The 20,181-nt window shown below is 27.2% G+C and overlaps 1 protein-coding gene and 1 pseudogene across 2 annotated transcripts; both read right to left on the reverse strand.

The window, feature by feature from the left end:
* Window positions 1-847: 847 nt before the first annotated feature.
* LOC108450699 (uncharacterized) lies at window positions 848-4,773 on the reverse strand (annotated as a pseudogene).
* A 3,308-nt stretch (window positions 4,774-8,081) lies between these two features.
* Window positions 8,082-11,665, reverse strand: LOC108489967 (leucine-rich repeat protein 1-like). 2 transcript variants are annotated; one of them, XM_017794738.2, is made up of 7 exons: window positions 11,404-11,557; window positions 11,058-11,304; window positions 9,975-10,046; window positions 9,656-9,799; window positions 9,369-9,440; window positions 9,188-9,259; window positions 8,082-8,468 (listed from the first exon to the last, which is right to left on the reverse strand). In XM_017794738.2, the coding sequence occupies exons 2-7, from the start codon at window positions 11,264-11,266 to the stop codon at window positions 8,396-8,398; spliced, it is 642 nt and encodes a 213-aa protein (XP_017650227.1). In that variant the 5' UTR covers window positions 11,267-11,304; window positions 11,404-11,557; the 3' UTR covers window positions 8,082-8,395. The 2 variants fall into 2 exon arrangements, with proteins under 2 accessions (XP_017650227.1, XP_052884349.1); XM_053028389.1 differs by having other exon boundaries at window positions 11,058-11,665.
* Between the last annotated feature and the right edge of the window lie 8,516 nt (window positions 11,666-20,181).

A 20,181-nucleotide genomic window follows, 5' to 3' on the forward strand; every position in this document is an offset into this window, starting at 1 on the left:
AAGTAATCAATGACATTGTAATAAAATTGAGGTACCAAATTATATCAAAAAGTTGAAGTATAAGTATTGAATCTTAAATTTGAATTTAACACAAGGATCAAAATAGAAATTTGATCATTATTATATAAATTAAAATTTAAGTATAGCATAAGGACTAAAATTAAAATTTTATCATTTCTTATAAAATGCAAAAAGAAAAATGATAAAGCCTTCCATGTGTCAGCATGAGGAAGGTCAACCTTCCTTTTATATGTTATTAGTATGGTTGATGCTTTACTTTAGGTTAGTTATTTATTTAGCTATTATCTTATCATGTCAAAAAAGAAAAGGAAAACATTAGGTCGCCGTCAGTGAAATATAGGGATCAAAATTGAAATATAATCATAAAAAATTAGAGGTATTAGAATTAAAATTTAGCTATTATCTTCTTTATGTAAAAAAAAAAAGAAATTTGAGTGAAATATAAGGATCAAACTGAAATTTAACCATAAAAAATTATAGGATTAAAATTGAAATTTAACCATTATCTTATCAAAGAAAAAAGAAACATTGGACATGTGTCATTTGGGAAGGCCTAAGGCTATGGATTTGAGTGAAATATAACCAGTATTATCTGATTTAAAAAGAATATTGGACATGTGTTGTGTAAACACTACAACAAAATTGACTATTAACGGCGTTTTTTTTAGGCCTTTGACTGTGCTTTTAAATGTCGCAAAAAACGCCGCTTTTAAGCGCCGCAAAAAACGCCACTATAGATGGCGTCACTAAATTTTACAGCGGAAAAAACGCCGCTAAAGGTCATAAAATTTAAAAAAAAATAAAATATTATAAAAGTCATGAAAAATATAAAAAAATTTTAAAATTCATTATCAAAATATTGAGAAGAATAATGTCCATGATATAAATATAAAATGAAAGAATCAAATGAACAAGATCACCATGTAAAATGGAAGATATTTCTACAAACTAGTTATGATTCCTATACATGGTTAGAAATTTCACTGTAAACCAGAACCCTTTGGAGATGAATAGCTTTTCAATGTTTCTAGAACATCTATTGCTTTCGAACCAGTATTCTTTCAGCTATGGAATCTAATCTCGTCTCCATCCAGTTAATTATATCTTGTCCTATCTCTTCACGCTCTGGTTCAAAGAGCAGGTCGTGCAAGAAGCCCTCGTAATGCTTTATGTCTTTGACCTTGGAGGCTGCTTCGTTGTACAAATCCTGGGAAGTAAGAGGATCGGTGACTTTGTCTGCAGTTCCATGTAGAACAAAGAATGGGACTGTCACGAACTTGAAATTTCGCATTAAGTACGATGAAATGCACAATATCTCATGCCCTGTTCGGACCCTTATTGGATCAGAGTACTTGGCCAACATTGCGGCAGGGTCCCTTGAAACTGGGATGCCCCTCTTGTTAGCACCTTTAAACTGGAACTTGGGGACAACCAGAGAAAAAAGAGGTGCAAGAACCTGAACAAAGACACCATGTAAAAAAATTTGAACGGGGAAAATGATTTGATATATATCATACCTGTTTCAATCAGTATTGAAAACCCTAAACCACAACAAATCCCAGCAATAACTCTCTGGATTTATTTGCAGACATCTTTTGCTTTAAAGAATATTTTGGTAGACTTTTGGTATTTTAATAAAGATGAGCCAGGCATTTGCATAAAGGAGAGTGCCATTAAAGATTCTTATAAACCATTGATTGCTTATTGTTAAGTAACTTCTAACTTTTTAATCTTTTTCTTCAAGAAATAAACCTCTGAGAGATCAATACATCATGATTTAGCACAACTAAGAAACAAGAACAAGGAGCAAGTTACCGCAATAACGGGATGTGCTGGCTTAACATGTAAAGCTGGAGCTGTCATAACAATTCCCTCAGCATTTCTTCAATATAAGGATACGAAGTTGCCTGCGAATTTGGAACTTATTAATTTAAAAGTAACCAATACTTCAGGTACTTCAAATAATTGGTAGATGTTATACCTTTAAAACCACAGCACCACCAGTAGAATGACCAAAAAGGAACAAAGGCACACCTGGGTTTTCCGATTTTATTTTTTCCAAGAAAGCTTCCTTAAGAAAGAGAATAGACAAAGATTAGACTGCCAAGTTAAAGTTTTAGTCGTGTATAACCGACCAGTTGTCATGATGATCAGTAACCTTGGAATTGTTTACGATTTAAATGTTTAATTATTACAAGAGCATGTAAAAACCCGATCAAACATTTTAAAAAAGAACACCAGAATGGTTCAATCTCAAGGCACATCCTAGATACAGAAAAGACAAGGAGAACTTACAGTATCCGCAACCACATCATCAAGTGAAGGAACATATCCATGTAATCCATCACTTCCACCATGACCTATATAGCAAGAGAATTTATGTTTGCGAACCTAAACAACACTCAGTAAATTATAAATGTTCTTCTTGATCCTTTAACGAAAAGATTACCAAACCAGTTATCATGTCGTAATGATGAATATAGATATCGATATTACCTGAACAATACAAGCTTGAACAAGTCAAAATCAAAGAACAACCAAACCAGATCAAGTGAATCAGGCAATGCAGATGAAGCATATTCATATATAAGCTATATGTTCAGCTGTAGGCAAGTCCAACTAACTTAGAATGAATGAATTATTAAAAATTTTATTAAAAAAGTATATATAAAAAAAAAGAGTTTAAATGAACAGTTTGAATCAACAGAAAAGAAAAGCTATGATAATTTTGAAGACTTTCATGCCTAGATAAATTAAGTTGAAAATTTATAATTTGAAGGCAAAGTATTTCAAAGATTACTAAAAAGCATATCCTGTAACAACAAATGCTTCATCCAAAACAGTAAATCAAAATAATAAAGCACCAAACTTGTATACTGCCCACCATTATAAGTCACTAAAAGCAAGAAAAACAAAATTTTTTAATTCATGGAATTCACGAATGTTAACATCAGGCATGAGTTTAAAACTTTGCCTTCGGAAGGATGTTCAAAACCAGAATCCACAATAGATCGAAGCAGCTCCGGTTTTAGCAGAAAGTCTCTGAATCCCAAACTGTGAATTCCAACATACCCCCTACACCACATAAAAAAGAAATGAAACAAATTAAAATCAAATTGCTTTACACTAAAACTAGCATAAACTGGTAATAAATTGCTAAACTTTTTTTCCACCATAAACTGGTCTATTACGATCCTTAATCAGCTAATAACTTAAACAAGATTAAGCTTCAGCAGCACTTTTGATTTTTTTAGAACTAACATCATATGATATAGACAACATCTTTTACCTATTCATGATTCCTAATCATGAAAGTATAACTCTCCTACAGATTTATTTAATGGGATTTTTTACTCTCGAGTAATTTGAAGTTGGGAATAAGAGTTGTTAATTTCTTGACTAATACTTTCAAGCTCCAAACTGAGAAACAAGTTCTCTAATTTCTTACTGCAAATTCATGAGAAAAAGATTATCAACCACATAAATGCTACCTAGAATATCAAACACATTGAACAAGATGCCAATAAGCAAGGCTGACAATATTTGAATTGAAGAACTGGAGAAATTTGATAGCCAAGATAACAATGGACAAATATTTAACAATGGGTAAATAAAAATGGTATTTCCCTACATGAATACAAAGTCCTATTGCCTTTTGTACAATTCTCAGGGCTTTAACAATGGCATCTCTCAAATCAAATGGTTAATATTCTACATATCTCATTCAACAAAAAACAATAGAGTAGTAAAAACTAAAACTAACCCCAAAAGGTAAAAATAAGAAAAAGGGGAAAAAATGATACAAGAACATCAGAAAATGCACATCAGCAGCATAAATCCCTATTACATCAAATTCAGTCTTTTTTTTCTTTTTCTCTTCAGAAATCAGAGGACTTAAAGCAATTTCAAGCCATAAATATCATCATACACAACATCGGTTTCGGCTTTGGTTTCATTCGAGTGCTAATTAACTAAAACATAAAATGGGAGAAGCAAAAATAGAAATAAATAATATTTTATTGTTATTGAGTTCTTTTTTCTTAATGCTAGGTAATAATAAAGCTAAAATTAGGGGGAAATGTCAAACCAAGGACGTGGAGGATCCATTGAAGACAAGTTCAGGATGTCACTAGGGTTGCCACTGTGAGCTATGCCAATAACACCACTGCTACGAACCTCTACATCATCTTTGTGAAGGGAATCAAGGGCCGCCTCACAACGATTGTTGTCGGCTTGCATTGAAAACATGGTGGGGGTTATTGGAATACTGTTGATCGATTTATCCCCACTGAAGGCATCGCCATTCGGTTCTTCTTCTTCCCCACCCCCAACTCGCGAGTTGGCTCAGTGAACTTCGCAAAGTGTCCACTCAGTCGGTAAAGAACGAAACACCGAATTGACTCAATCGAAACAAAGAACCCAAAAAAACCAAAAGCAGAACGTTAAAACAATAGAGAAGTAAGGAAACCCAATAGATAAAACTCCAATAAAAAAAAAGGATCGAGACCGAGTTTGCACCAAGACTTTTGACTCATCTACAACTGAGTGGTGAGTAAGCAAAGAAAAAGAAGAAGGTGAAATAAAGATGGCCAGAAAATGCTGATTTTAAAAAATATTTAGGGAAATGTTTGCTTGTAGGTGAAAAGGAAAATGAGAAATGGGAAATTTGGGGGGAAATTTTCAGAGTAAAAGGAAAAACAATTAAGGACAAATGAGAAGAAGAGGGAATAATAAGCGGGTATTCAAAAATTATTGGTCTTTTGCGACGTTTTCATCAAAAACGCATCAACTTTTTGCGGGGTTTTTACTAAAACCGCCACTATTATTCAATTTTAATTTTTTTAATTTTTAACATTTTTTTTTCTTTTTTTTTTCTTTCAAAATTTTTGTGTTGAGTTTATCATTTTTAAATTTTTTTTTAATTTTGAATATTAAAATTTTAACTGAAATATGGATTAAAATATTAAATATTAAATATTAAGTTTTTAAGTTTTTAAGTTTTTATTTTTATTTTTAAATTTTAATTTTTTGAAGATTTTATAATTTTAAATTAACATATAAAATACAAAAGGAAACTTTAATAGATATAAAATGGAATCGATGAATTAAAAAATACAAAATGACAAAGCAATACAAGTATTATTCTTTTAAGTATAAATACATTAATATATTTTATATTGAATAAATATAAATATTTATGTATGCAATATAATTGTGTTAATAATTTACAATAACTGGATCAAATTAAAGTTCATGCATGTATACAATTGCACACTAAACCATTGTTTATGTATGCTTTTGGGATTTAATCCATTTTGATATATTTTTTTTAAAAAATCCAATATACACAAGTTAAGTAGTTCACCATATTTACCCGTAAACACTAATAATTAAACCCCAAATCCTAAACCATGAACCTTATAACCTAGACCATGAACATATATATATATACTTAATATCCATATGAAATTTATTTTTTAGATTTTAGGGTTTACAATTTAAGAGTTTATGATTTATGATTTATAGTTTAGGGTTTGAGATTTACGATCCATAATTTATGGGTTTAGAGATTAGTTTTAAGGCTTGAGGTTTAAATGTTTGGCTTTAGGGGTTGTAGTTTTAAGGGTTTATGATTTGAGACTTAGGGTCTGGTGTTTAAAGAGTTATTGATCATTGTTTATAGTTTTAGGGGTTTATGATTAGAGATTTAAGGTCTGGGGGTTAAAAGGTTGTTGATTTAAGGGGTTAAGGGTTAGGGTCTAGAGAAAGCCATAACATTGATTTTAACAGCTTCGTAACTTAATTAAATGAAAACTTCTAATTAAATAGTTTAGTTATCAAAGTGTAACTTTTCATGATTAAGTAACTAAAATGAAATTAACTTTCCCATAGCTTAGTGAATGGTGTAGTTAATTTATATTGTTTATAAAGTCGATTTTAGATACGATCAAAATAAAATCAAATTCAAAATAAAAATAAGACCTTATTTAATTTGTTATAATTTGGTCCTATACATAATAGATAAGTACCTATCCATATCAATCATTACTTTTTTATTTATTTTTCAATAAATAATTTGTTATAATTTTAAAATATTAAAATTAATATTATCTCTTTTATAATTATATAAGAGATTATTTAATATATAAATTAAAAATACTAAATAATCTAAATCCTAAACCCTTAACTATAGTATCCAAACCCTAAAACATAAAACATAAAACATAAACCATGAACCTTAAAGCCCAACCCTTAAACCCATAATCCATTAACCTTAAAATAGTTTAGATCCATAGCGGCGTTTTTAAAAAAGCACCGCTAAAACTCAAGCTATTGCGGCGTTTTCCACAAAGCGCCACTAATGCCACTAAAGCTCAAAATAAACGGTCCTAATCTTTTAGCGACGCTTTCTTAAAAACGCCGCTAATGCTCGATCTTTAGCGGCGCTTTTTTTAAAAACGCTGCTAATACTCAATTTGTTCGATTTTTAGTGACATTTTCTATTCAAACGCCGCTAAAAACCTGTATTGAAAGAAAGTGTTAGTACTTGGCCTTTTATACATAGTTGCATGGATGATTATTATATGAACTCATTAACCTAGTTCAGCTAGTTTGGTCCTTTGAAGAACATTTGCAGTGTTTGTTAACGGTGGATTATTCAAGGGTTAAATAGCCATTGATACCCATCACTACATTGGCTGGACTGGAGGATCCATTCACATTTCAGACTGCTTGGATTCTATACTGCCAAAATACAAAAATATGTGCTCTTAAAAGAAATTAGAATGTAGCATTGGTCATGTATATTGATGTGATTCTCTTGTATAGGAATAGAATGCTACAGCTTTCATTGATTTTATTTTAAGTCTAGATTTTTTTACTTTTTAATTGTAAATATATATATTTAAATAATTACAAAAATAGACCAATGTAAAGCATAAATTAGACTATAATTAATAAAATTTACACGTCACAATTATATATAATGATATTAAAAATTCAAAATTTGTGCCTCAACCTACAATTCCTTCTTCATTCTAAATTTTATAGGTTCAACTACAAATTCAATATCATTTTAGAACATAAAATGTAGTATAAAGCAACTGATATCCCTTGTGACAACTTTATATATTCTTCTCCCTTTTGGTTGTGGGGATATTTATATATATATATATATATATATATATTTGCCATTGCTTAACAGGAACCAAGTTACTTTGTCTTATGTACAATACATATGTATATGTGTGGACATCTGTTGAGTAATAACACTACTATTAGTCATGTTTTGCATAGTTTGAATAATTCCACCTAAAGGAAAGAAATTAGAGGGAACTACAACGAGAAAGAATGTATAATATCTGCCATGTCCGCTTAGAATGAAAAAAGTTTCTCATATTTACTAATATATTTTGAGTACAATGATAAAACACGTTACATTTTAAAAAAAGATATAGATTCAAAATTTAAAATATTATTGAAAAAACAATCATAAATTTTGAACATAAACAATAAAATAAACACAAAACATTAAAAATAAAAAATTTATCAATTTAACTCAAGAAAGAACTTCATTTTCATGTTATACACATATATATATATACAAATATATATATATATATATATATATATATATATTCATATATTCTTCTACACTAGATATAATAAGTGTGACTCTTTCATTCATGAGTCAAAAATACTATGCCGATTATAGAAAAACTCAAATTAAAATTACTATACTAAAATTGATTACAAATATTTAAAAGTTTTAAATTTTAATAAAAACAAAATCTAAAATAACAGCCAGTTAGTAAATTACTTTTTCTTTTCTCGAAATATGATTATTTTTAATTATTGATATAATACCATTTTATGTTTATATATTACATATTTAAATAATTATATTTACCCAGTATAAAAATAAATTGATATAATTACTTTTTTAATACATAATTAAATTAAAATTAAATTTTCAAACATAAATTTGAATCACAATCAAAATTTTATATGATAATTGAACCTAATCAAAATCATATATCAAATGACACATTAAATCAAGATTTTACTAGTTTGTCATAATTTATCTTTATTTTTAAGAAAATTATTATATGTATATGAAACAGAAAAATATATACATATTTTTTTGTCAAGATACTCTAGTATATATATTCTTTAGTGCCACGAAAACCAACGATGCACACCAGAAGGAAACTTGTCGCTACCGTTACATTCACCAATACTAGTCGTCTTCAACATTTTAGGAGTAGGGTAATTGAGTTACAGATGCTAATACAGTCGAGCTGGTATACAGATTTACATATTACTTCATGCGGATTCATATCTAGTTCAAAGCTTTATAGCGTCAACATGTCCTTTACGAGCAGTTTGTGTCATAGCTTGCAAGCCCCAGCAGCTCAGGACCTTCCAGTCGAGGATTTTTCTCAAAGCTATATACCATGGAAAAATAATGAAGATCAGTGACTTCGCACACGAAAAACAAAAGAAACGGAAATGCTAATAAACTTAACCCCCAGCAGGAAAGAAACAAAAGTATAGGTGAATCTAAATAATATAAATATTAGCAATGTACCCAATAAGACAAGCACAATGACAGAGTCCATCAAACTGTGCTTCCATCAAAGCCAGTTCAAGAAGAGATGATGTAGAAACCTATAGGCAGATTATCGATAATAAACACTTAAAAATGATAGAAGCTATACTCGCCCAAGACTCATCCCCGTGCACTATGGTGTAAAGGATATCAGAACACAGAAGATATTTCTGCAAAAGTGTCCATTAACAACCAAGACTGATAGCAGAACCATAGAGAAGGGCAGAAAGTCACAGCCAAGGACTATGCCTCAGCTTATCTATGCCGGTTACAAATTCACCTTAATCTTTTCCAGAGGGTTTAAATGACGCAGCTATTTAGTTTTGATTTTTAAAGATTCCTTGAGTAACTCTTGACCGTCAAAGTCTTTATAGTTTTACCTAAATAACAAAATTAACATTAGTATCACGTGTGCATGAAAAAAGAGTTAGAAATCCGGCTTAATCTTTAAGTAGGTTTTAAGGGCTGCACATATCATGACATCCTAGTAACAGATCATGAAATTTGAACAGACTGAAAGAAATAAAGAGAGAGCGAGAGAAGGTGTAATCTTACTTGTTCAAAGGAATGTGCTCAAACGGTCCACTGGTAGGAATCGTTCCACACAAGTCATTGTTTGAGACATCACTAGAATAAAAGAGGTAAAGTTTAAAAGACCATAAGTCTAAGGCTTCACAAAACAATCCATATAAGAGTCTTTTATGAAAATTAAGACTCCAAAAGTCACAATACTTACACAACTTTGAGGCTTGAAATACCGACAAGTTCCCTAGGGATAGGTCCAGTTAATTTGTTGTCATTAAGCCGTCTGTAAAATGAAAGAGTGAGAAACTAACAATTGAGGTTACAAAGATGTATAAACTAAACACCAAAAGAAAAGGGAGAGTTGAAATAACTAGAAAAAGTGTAATCACAGGTCACTCTTTGAACATTAGTACATAACCGTTAGTTGATGGCCATAATTTACTTAAGCCATGGTCTAATTATGCATGAAGAGATTAACATTTGGACGAGAGAACTCACAAAAATACAAGAGACTTCAATTTCCCTAGTGAAGGAGGAATGGTCCCTGAGATGTTGTTGTTATATAGGTCCAAACTAATGAGGCTCTTCAAGTTCCCAAGTTCAGTTGGGATGGTTCCCTGGATGTCATTTTTGTAAAGCTCCCTGCATGACCGAGAAATAGCTAGAAGTGAATAACAATGTCAGCATCAACAGTTTATATAATCAACAAGTGAAAAAATTATGCACAGATAATAAACACATGCAAATACGTTGGGAGCTCCAGAATCCAGATATTAGGGGCAGGATGGGACAAAGGTTAAAGGGGAAAAGAACATACAGATACTGCAAATGCTCAAGCTTCCCAAGCTCAGGTACCAAATGTCCAGACAGGTTGGAATTACCTAAATCTCTGCAAAAAGAAAGTTAAAAAATTACCAATTGAGATGACATGGCAAAATCCCACAATTCCAGAGGGAGGTAATTCTCTAAAGAAAAAAAATATAAGTACGCAAACGTACATAAACCTCTTTCTAATTTGAAAACTACAACTAAAATTGTTTCATCAAAACCAGCAACAAGTACCCACTTGTATATTTTTTATGTCACAAAGCACAAACCTGTTCTTCTCAAAGGGACATGCAGATTATACACAAAACTAGTAGATACCCTACTTCCATAAAAACAAACACTAAAAACATCTAATGATCCAAATTGAAGAATAGAAAAAAAAAAAAATTTAAACAACCGGGCAAGAAGAAGATCTTATGTTCCATAACAAAGGGAAAGGGAGATCAACATACATATATAGTTCTTATTCAGGCGGGCAATTGTGCTACTTCCATAGACTCAAACACGCATATGTTAAAGAAATTATGAAGTACTTCTGCTTATAACATCCAAACTCGACCATAGGCATAAAACCACTATTTTAAGATCTAAAGCATCAATTAAAAGATGATTCGTACGTTGCAATAAAGGGGACTATTGTGACAAATCTATCACTATTGCAGATAAAAATACTTTAGCATGCTCCATATTTGCCTTTTACAGTAAGTGCTAATAAGCAGAAATACAAGGTCACCCAATCCAACAGTTTTCTAGAGAATTTGCCCTTTTTCCCGTTAAAAAAGGGGGGAGGGGGGGAATCAACAAAAATAAATCAATTAACTCAATCCAAACCCAATTTAAATCGAGCAAATATACCCCCAAAATTACCAGCTTCAGATAATACGACAGTTTCTCAGCATCCATTTTACAAAATAGACATTAAATTCAATTATTTTAAGTTACCAATTCGCAAACGATCAAACAAGGAAACCAACATGTTATTACATGTCCCAGAAATGAGTTTAATTTAATTCTTTTACGTAAAAAAAGATAAATAAGTTAAAAAGAAAAGGAGAAAGAGGAATCAGCATACACTCGAGTGACTCGATTATTTTGGTTACAAGTGATGTGAAACCAAGTACAAGGATTAACAAGGTTCGGATCCCAGCTCTGGAGTATGTTATCTGGATCGGTCAAACTTTTTCTCAACGTGTAAAGAGCATCTCCTTCAGAGTTTCCAAAAACAGACGGAACCAGAGTTAGGGCTACAGAGAAAGCCCATAGCCAGATCGGTGCCGCCATGGATGATGATGATGTTAGGTTCAGCTGCTCTGTTAGGGCTGGTTTTTGATGATATTGCAAAAAGAGGAAGACAAAAGAGAAATTGATGAGAATGGAAGTGAAGGGGGGAGAAAGTAAGCTTTTTTAAAGATTCTTACCCACTACCACTTCTTCTACCAAATTTCCAAAGAGAATCGGCTTTGGGAATGGTAGAGCAAAACATGGCCTCTATTTTTATGTTCTTTTTTTCTTTTAAGTAGTAATAATATCAGCCTAAAAAACACTATTTGGAATTATTTTGTTTATTAAATTTGAAACTTTATATGAACATATTAATATTTTTTTAATATTTTAAAGGGATATCAGATATGCCATTGGTTTTCTAATCACTCAACTCTGTCACCAATTTTGCATTAATAAAGAATATCGAATCCATTGAAATCATTAATTTATAAAATAAAAATTAAATGCAACATTTGAATTTAGCGACGGTGGAAAAAGGAACCAAAGGAAAACGTTGGATTTGGGCTTGGGGTAAGTTGGTCTTTGGTTTGACTAAATTGATTAATTTTTGTCGTCGGCCAACTTTGCGTACATAACGTGCAACCACTAAAGTCTTGTGTTGACCGGACAATCCCGTGTCACCTTACGTCCACTTCGTTATCTTTACTTTTACTAACTTGAAACATTGGACGGAGTTCATATCACGAATAAATAGTAATTATTTATAATAATAATAAATCTTTTAGAGGAACCTTTATACTTTTTAATAATTTATATATTTTAAAATTAAATTGCTTAAACTGTTGTTATAAAATAAATAATTCAAAGAAAAATAAGGAAGCGGCAGAAATTCAATTTTTATTTTAAATTTATAAGATAATGTTTTATAAAAACAATTGTATGAGTCACTGAGTTAATTTTTTTGCAAAAAATTGATGTTTTAGTTCATGAAAAACTCCTAAATTGCATTTTGAATGGGTCTTCAACCAAAGTCTAACAAAAGGAAAACGGAAACCAAATCAAAGGGGTTAAAGGATAACTTTAGGTAGGTAAGTTTCCAACTTTTAATATAGGTGGGTGTCTAAATTCAAAATCTCATACTTAAAATACTATGGTTTTCATTACATTTGGAGATTTGGTTTGAGTAAAATTTTAAGGTTATAATTTACTCAATTTTTTTTTTTTGTATATTTTAATTTCAATTTATTATTTTTTTTCGATAATTTAGTTTATTTACTTTTCAAATATAAAATTTTAGGTCTATTTATTAATCTTGTTAAATATTTTTGTTTAAATTTGTTGATATAAAATTTTAAAAATAAATTCATTTGATATACATTTAACAAAAAAATAATATTGTAACGAGCCTAAATTTAATAAAAAATTTAACGGTGTTAACAATTCTTAAAAATTCACATAAACGTTTTAATTAAAATAAAATATTTAGACTAAGTAATGATGTTATAAAAATTGAGACGCAAATTATGTTAAAATTAAAATATATAGAAATCAAAATAAAATTTAACCATTCTTATAATTCAAAAAATAGAGAGATTAAAATTGAAACGACTTATAAAAATTATATAAAATTATAAAAATTCATACAAGCTTATAAAATTCTTAAAAATATAAAAATTATATTCTAAAATATAAAATATTAATATATATATAAATTATAAAAAAATTATTTATTGATTCCTTAATTTGAAAATTAAACCTCTACAATCAAAATGAACACATGACATCATACCAATCATTAAAGAACGAGAATACTTGTCAAAATATTTCATGTTGATATATACTCATTACAATAGTAAGATAATGACATTTTGTTTTATAGTATGTAATCGTACTGAAAATATTTACTTGTACAATACTCAGCGTACAATACTTAACGAACACTTTTCAACTTTTAAAGGTCCAACTATTGCATTGTACTTCAAATATTGTAGATAAAAAATTGTCAATAAAAGGATAGGACCCAACCAATAATTCTTTTTAATAATTTTTATAGTATGATATATATTTTTAATTCATTGGAATTTTTAATAAGCTTTTTAATAATATATTTTAAATATTTTAATAAAATTTTAATACAAATGAAAAAGCACATTATAATTGTGGGAGTGAAAATAGTTCACAAATATTTGGATCACACATTCAACCTCATGCCAATAAATTTCAAACCCACACAAGTTTTCCATTTAGCCAGTGATGTAATTCTATAAGTTTTTATGCTTTTTTTATTATAAATTTTAATAGTTTATATAAGTTTTAAAAAATTTATTGTTTTTAAGTTTTTAAGAATTTTATAATTACTTTACAGGTTTTATATTTTTATATATTTTTTGCAATTTTATAATATCATGTAAAATTTTATTTATTAATAATTTTATATTTTTTAATTATTTTATGAGGACAATAAAAGATTATATCAATGTTTGTCATGTGCCGCTATTTGATTAGTTCAAGATTGATTTTAACTAGTAAAAAATAGTAATTAATAATAAAAAGTTTAAATGATATATTTAATTATCAACAATTACTCAATTAGATGCAAATTAATTGGAATTTAAAAAAATAATTGCTTTTAATATCTATAAGTCAAAACTAAATTTAACCCATGACTAAAATATGCATTTCATTCCTACAAAATCTAGATATTTAGTTTAGCTACACTAGACAGAAGTTTTCAAATAATCAAGTCAAGATTAAATTTATATATCTGTGATTTCAATTTGAAAGAAAAATACAACTTATACTATATTCAGTAATTCAAATCACAAATTACTTCTTTCAAAAAGAATATCACAGTTGACTACATATTTGTTGTTGGAATGGTTTTGAGGAATCTGACCAGCTCCACCACATTGTTCCCCTACACATAATACGGTGGACCTTACCTTTCGAATATGTTCCACTCCCTTCCATAATTAGGGTCCATTTAGATAGTGGTGGGTTTAATATATTAATTTAAACCTATTTGAATATTTTAGTTATTTAGTGTATAGTTATATAAATTTACTATTGTAGTAAAATAAATAATTTAAAACCTTCAAATGAAAATAGTTAAAAAGTGAATTAAATATATGTTGTTACCGATGCATTGGTAATAATATATATATTTTTAAATCAAGGTGTTTAATTTTTTAATGTAAAATAACCAAAGAATGTGAATGTGAGGGACAAGATAATATAGGGAGCAAGGATATAAAAGGAAAAAAAAAAATACAGCAGTGTGGGTCTTAAATATTGACCGATGAATTCGGTGCGATGGAAATGAACTCCATCATGCCATCCAAGCTACTTGCTGCAACACATTTGACCCATAAAGCGCCCAAATCGTGTCACTTAGAAGGAAAGTCTAAATCCAAATGAAGCATAACAATTTTAGATAGGTATCATATAAAAATTTTACTGTGTTTGTATATTTAATTAAATCATAAACCTTTTTCTACATATTTTATATTTATATAAAATTTGATAAATTTTGTCTATTAATGTGAATAAATTAGTATTTCATATTATATCAATATCAATATCATTATTTAATATTGTTATTGTAATAGTATTAATTTTAATTGAGTTATGAATTCAGTTATGAATTTATTAAAAGTAGAATATTTTTATCGAACAATATATAAATACATACACAAAAATATTTGAAATCAAAATATTATAACTTTATTTCAATTTTATCATTTCAACTAAAGTAAAATATTTATTTTAACATTATCTTGTAAAGTTATTAAATAATTATCTTCGTGTGTAAAAACTAAAAAGTTTAAAACATATATTTATTCTGTAAAACACACACGTATATGTGTTATTGTTTTATAGTGTTGTGCTTTAATTTGTTTATTTTGAAAAATGAAATTTAATTAAGCAATGTTCGAATATCTATAAACTATATGTAAAACGAAGGTCAAAAACCTTCTCTGCTTACACGTGGTCTCTCGCTCTATTCTCTTTTTATTTTTCATTATAGATTAGTGGTTAAATTCAGTATTAATCGGACTAAACTGGTGATTTAATTTCAGTAATTTAATTTTATATTGTTATAATGTTATTTAGTCCAAATAGTTAATACCGTTATTTTTTATTAAAATATTATATAGTTACATATAGTTTGAGTAATGATGAATCTTAGAGGCTGGTAGGGCTTGGCCCCTTAAAAATAGGGAATTTTTATTTTAACTTTTTAAAATTTTTAAAATTTTATATTAGTAAAAGTAAAAGTACACCTTAACCTCTTAAAATGATAAATTTTTATTTAATTCTTTTAAAATTATATTTTTATTATAATAAAAATTACAATTTAATTTCGAACCCTTAAAAAAATTTTTGACTTCACCCCTGAATTTGAGTAGATTAAGAGTCATAAAAAACTTCATGACTTATCATGTCATTTGAGTTTGCTTTGCTCTCTCTCTCTTTTTTTTTTTGTTTTTTTTTTTACCATTATAAGACAATGATTAGATTTTAATTTTGCTTCTTATATTATGTTGAAACTTGAGATTTAATCTATATGTTTTAATTTTTTATATAATTTAGTTTATTTATTTTATAGCATCACTAGTTAGTCTAAATAATTAATATTATTAATTATTCGTAATTTTCTTAAAAACACTACAACTAAACAAATTTATAATGTCACGACAAATTTGAATAGGTGTTATTAGGAAGAAAAAAATCAATGTTTTTAACATTAGTTTTATGGTTACATAACTACGTTTTTGCTTTAAAGTGTCACTTCAAAAATTTAATATAAAATCTTAATACTAATGACTACTAGATTTAAATTTAAAATTTAAAAAGTAAAGGAACTAAGTTCCTGAAAATAAAAGTAAATGATAAATTCTAAATGTACAAAGTATGTAAAGACTTAGACTATAATTTAACATAATAAAATAATTAATTCAACACAAAGCGTGAAATAAAAGAAAATAAAGTAAGAATATATACTTGATTGTATTAAAAAAAGTGTAAATCAAAGTTAAATAGTACTTTTGATGTAATGGGAATTTCATAATTGCGGGAAGAATCTAAGAAAGAAAAATGAAGACGGTAAAGTTCAAATTGGTTTCAAACTTGGAACAAAATCATAGACTTCAATGAAGAATTTCCTCATTTTTCCCAGCACATGGAAACCATTGCAATAATCATTTCCATTCCAATTTAATAAAAATGTCTTTAAATAAGTCTATATATTTTTACCACATAATCCTTTACCTTTAATTTGTCTTAATTTTTTTTCAATTAAAAGTTTTAATAAAATAATATTACAAGTGAATAAGAGTCAAAATTTGATATAATGAATAATTTTAAACTCTAAATTAAATTAAATGAAAGGAAACGGTAATATGAAAATCTCCTGTCAAAGCTCTTGTATCAATCGGTAAAATCTCTCTTTTATTTAAGGAACAAACAAATGAGTGAATAGCAGCTGGAAATTAATAATAATAAAATCACACATTGGCTTTTTAAAAATGATAAAATTTTGTTTTAGTCTTTTAAAAATTATAAAGATATATACTATTAAAATAATAAAATTATTTTATTATTATTGTAAAATATATAATTTAATTGAATCCAATAATATTTTTCTTCGCTCTTGTGAACAGAACTCTATCAAACAATTAAAAATAAATAAATAAATACTGTAGATGGAGCAGTGAAATTTGATTTGAAAGCAGGAGGAATGAAATTTATGAAGCAGATGTAAAGGAAGAGGAAATGTGCTCCTTGTTTGGGTAGAAATTAAATAATAAAGTAGTACAGAAGAAATATGAAATGGGTTTGATTTGTAAATTTGGGAGGTGTTTTTGGTAGTTTAGTTCTTTTAAGTAGAAATGAAGTCGAAACGAGTTCAAAGGTAATGGTAAGTGAATATGAATCACATGGACATGGATGCATATAAAGTTCGTGAAATATTTTTAAAGTAGCCCATTTTAAGTGGTCCTGAGATAAATCAGCACTTGTAAGTTTATTTTGGTCTCGCATCACAATTAAAGCCCATGTTCCAAGATTGGCATTGCAACAATTTCCGGGGAAAAAAAAAAACCATACAGCCAGCCTTTCGATTAATTTTTTAAAATTAGTTCGCGATTAGGGTAAATATTGAGTGAGTTGAATTGACGAATCATATTTTAGTAATTTAATTTAATTTAAAATATTTTGAATAGAATTTAATAAAAAAATTTTGAGTCAAGTCGAATCGAGTTAACGAATAATATTATTTATACTCAATGTTGTATTTACATAGACTAATTATTTAACGAGTAGCGAAGTAAAAATTATTTAAATACATAATTAATATAATAGTTTTGTCTTTTAAGTAAACATTTATCAAAACGACGTAATTTTATTTTTTTGATTTGTATTTTCAAATAACTTGAATTGTGTTCCTAAAATTTTAATTTTTATTCGAATTGATCTAAATAACTTGATTAACTCAAATTATTTAATTCAAAAATTAAATTTTACATTTTTTTAAAATTAAATCAAATTTGATTTTCCTTTTTTTTGCAATTCTTTTCAAACTGTAATGAAGTCATTTTAAGGAATAAAATTTCAGTAAAAATTAAAACAAATTTAACACGGGGCTAAATTATATGTCATACTAAGAGCAGCAAAATTCTCATGAAACCTTTTATAGTATGTATAGATTAGATTAGAAAATTAAGATAGTGAACATTAAATTAGGTCTAACTTAATATTGAAATAAATATTTGTAATTAAAAATTAGTATTTTATTATATTAATATAATTTTCATTAAAATGTAGAAAAGTAAATAATAAAAAGAAAACACAAATATTTAGATATGTTGTCATTTTAAAATAAAATAAATTATATTTATTAAATAATAAGTCACAAAAGGTGTTCATGTGTTAAAAGAGTTAAACCTTTCAATAAAATTCAAGTGTTAAATATGAAATTATCACAAAACAATAAAAGAAATATATTAAAAGATTAAAATTAAAGAAAAATATTGTGAAATGTTTTGCAATTTAAATGAAATAAACTAATAAAATAAAAATAATAAAATAAAAATAAATTTTAAAAATATACTATTTATTATGTGATAACTTTTATCCACTTATAACTTTCAATGGTTTTCTACTGAAAGAAATTATCTACTTGTCACTTTCAATGTTTTTGAAAAATATCCTACGGTTTTAAATATTTGTTATTTTAAATAATTGTAATTAAATACTGAAAATATTAATTTTAATAAAATATCAAACTGATCCTAATTGAAATTGATCATTTACTTTTTATATCAAACTTAGGCCTTATTTAATAAATTATGAAAATTTAAATTATTTAATTCTTTATGTACATTTGATAATCCAAAATAAAATTATTTGATAAAATTTATTCTATAAAAATGTAGAAAAAATAGATAGATAAAACCTACTCACTCAATAAGAATAATAATATTTTACAATTGAAAACTGATTTATTTAGAATAAAATAAAGTATTCAAAAATTTAAGAATAAAATGTAGAGTAAATTAATTCATAATTTAAAATTTATATTCTTTCAAACAATTTAATTATATTTCCGAAAGACCACATCACAAGAACTATCACCTGTTTTGTTTTAGATGGGTTTGTTGAAACATAACTTTCACGCATTACAACTACTCTTTTTTTTTTTTTTTTTTTGGGGGGCGGCGTGGGGGCCGAATACAAATACTGAGTTTAATCTCGTTTACACACAATTTTTTCTTAACCTAACCTGATAAACTCCAATATCTATACCACTTAGGCCTTCCTTACAAGTCATCTAATTATGATTTAAAATTGGCCAACCAATTATAGATTTGTTTCTTTTTCAGTCATCCAATTAATTGAGATTTTTTTTATCCATTCTCGTTAATCATATTAACAGAAGGATGATGGGGTAGTTGAAATTTGATATAATAACAAATTTAGTTCTTAACTATTACATATTATATCGATTTAGTTATAATTTTAAAAATTAAACCTCAAAATTTATAAATAATCTTAATTTGATCCTAATTTTAAAAATTCAAAGAAATATATAAAATTACATAAATAATTTCAAAAACAATGTAATAATAAATTTAAAATATATAAAAATAAAAAGTTATTATTGACAATAAATTATAACAAATAAATTTTAAAAGTATATACAAATGCATAAATATTTTCAAAAATAATAATAAATTTAAATTTTATATTAATAATTATATTAATATTAAATAAATAAATCCTCCTCCGCTGTCCTTCCATTAATGAAATTAATTAAAATGGACTAAAAAAATTAAAAGCATATAAAAATACATAAATATTATATGTAAAAATTGAGGGATAAATTTGTTATTATACTGACTTTTCAGCTGACATGTCACCCTCTCGTTAGTGCAATTAACAAAAATGGACCTAAAGAATCTTGATTATTTAGGTGACCAATTTAAAAAATTTCATAATTGAGTGACAAAGAAAACAAATTTATAGCTAAGTGATCAAAAAAGGAAATGGCCCATAATTGGGTGACATGTGGTGTAGTTTACCCTTCTTTAACTTTTCTTTTTTTTTTTTTTTTTTTACATGAGAAGGTGATTGCCAAATAGAAATTATAATCCCTTTACATTTTAAATGACGCTTGTGCAATATCATTTGCTTCTTCTTTTTTTTTTTTTCTTTTTTTTAACATGAGAAGCTAATGGCCAAACATCAATTCTAATCCCTCTACTTTTTAGATTTATAAGAATAGTTAAATTCTAGATTTAATCCTATTTTTCACTCAATTTTGAAATTTAATCTTTATACTTTAATTTTAACATAAATTGGTATCTTAAATTTTATAATATCTTTAGTTAGTCTAAATACTTTATTCTAATAAAAATGGTGATGTAAATTTTAAAAATTGTTAACACTGTTAAAATTTTAATTAAATTCAA

This window comes from Gossypium arboreum, chromosome 5 (assembly GCF_025698485.1).
Source record: "Gossypium arboreum isolate Shixiya-1 chromosome 5, ASM2569848v2, whole genome shotgun sequence".
Lineage (NCBI taxonomy): Eukaryota > Viridiplantae > Streptophyta > Magnoliopsida > Malvales > Malvaceae > Gossypium > Gossypium arboreum.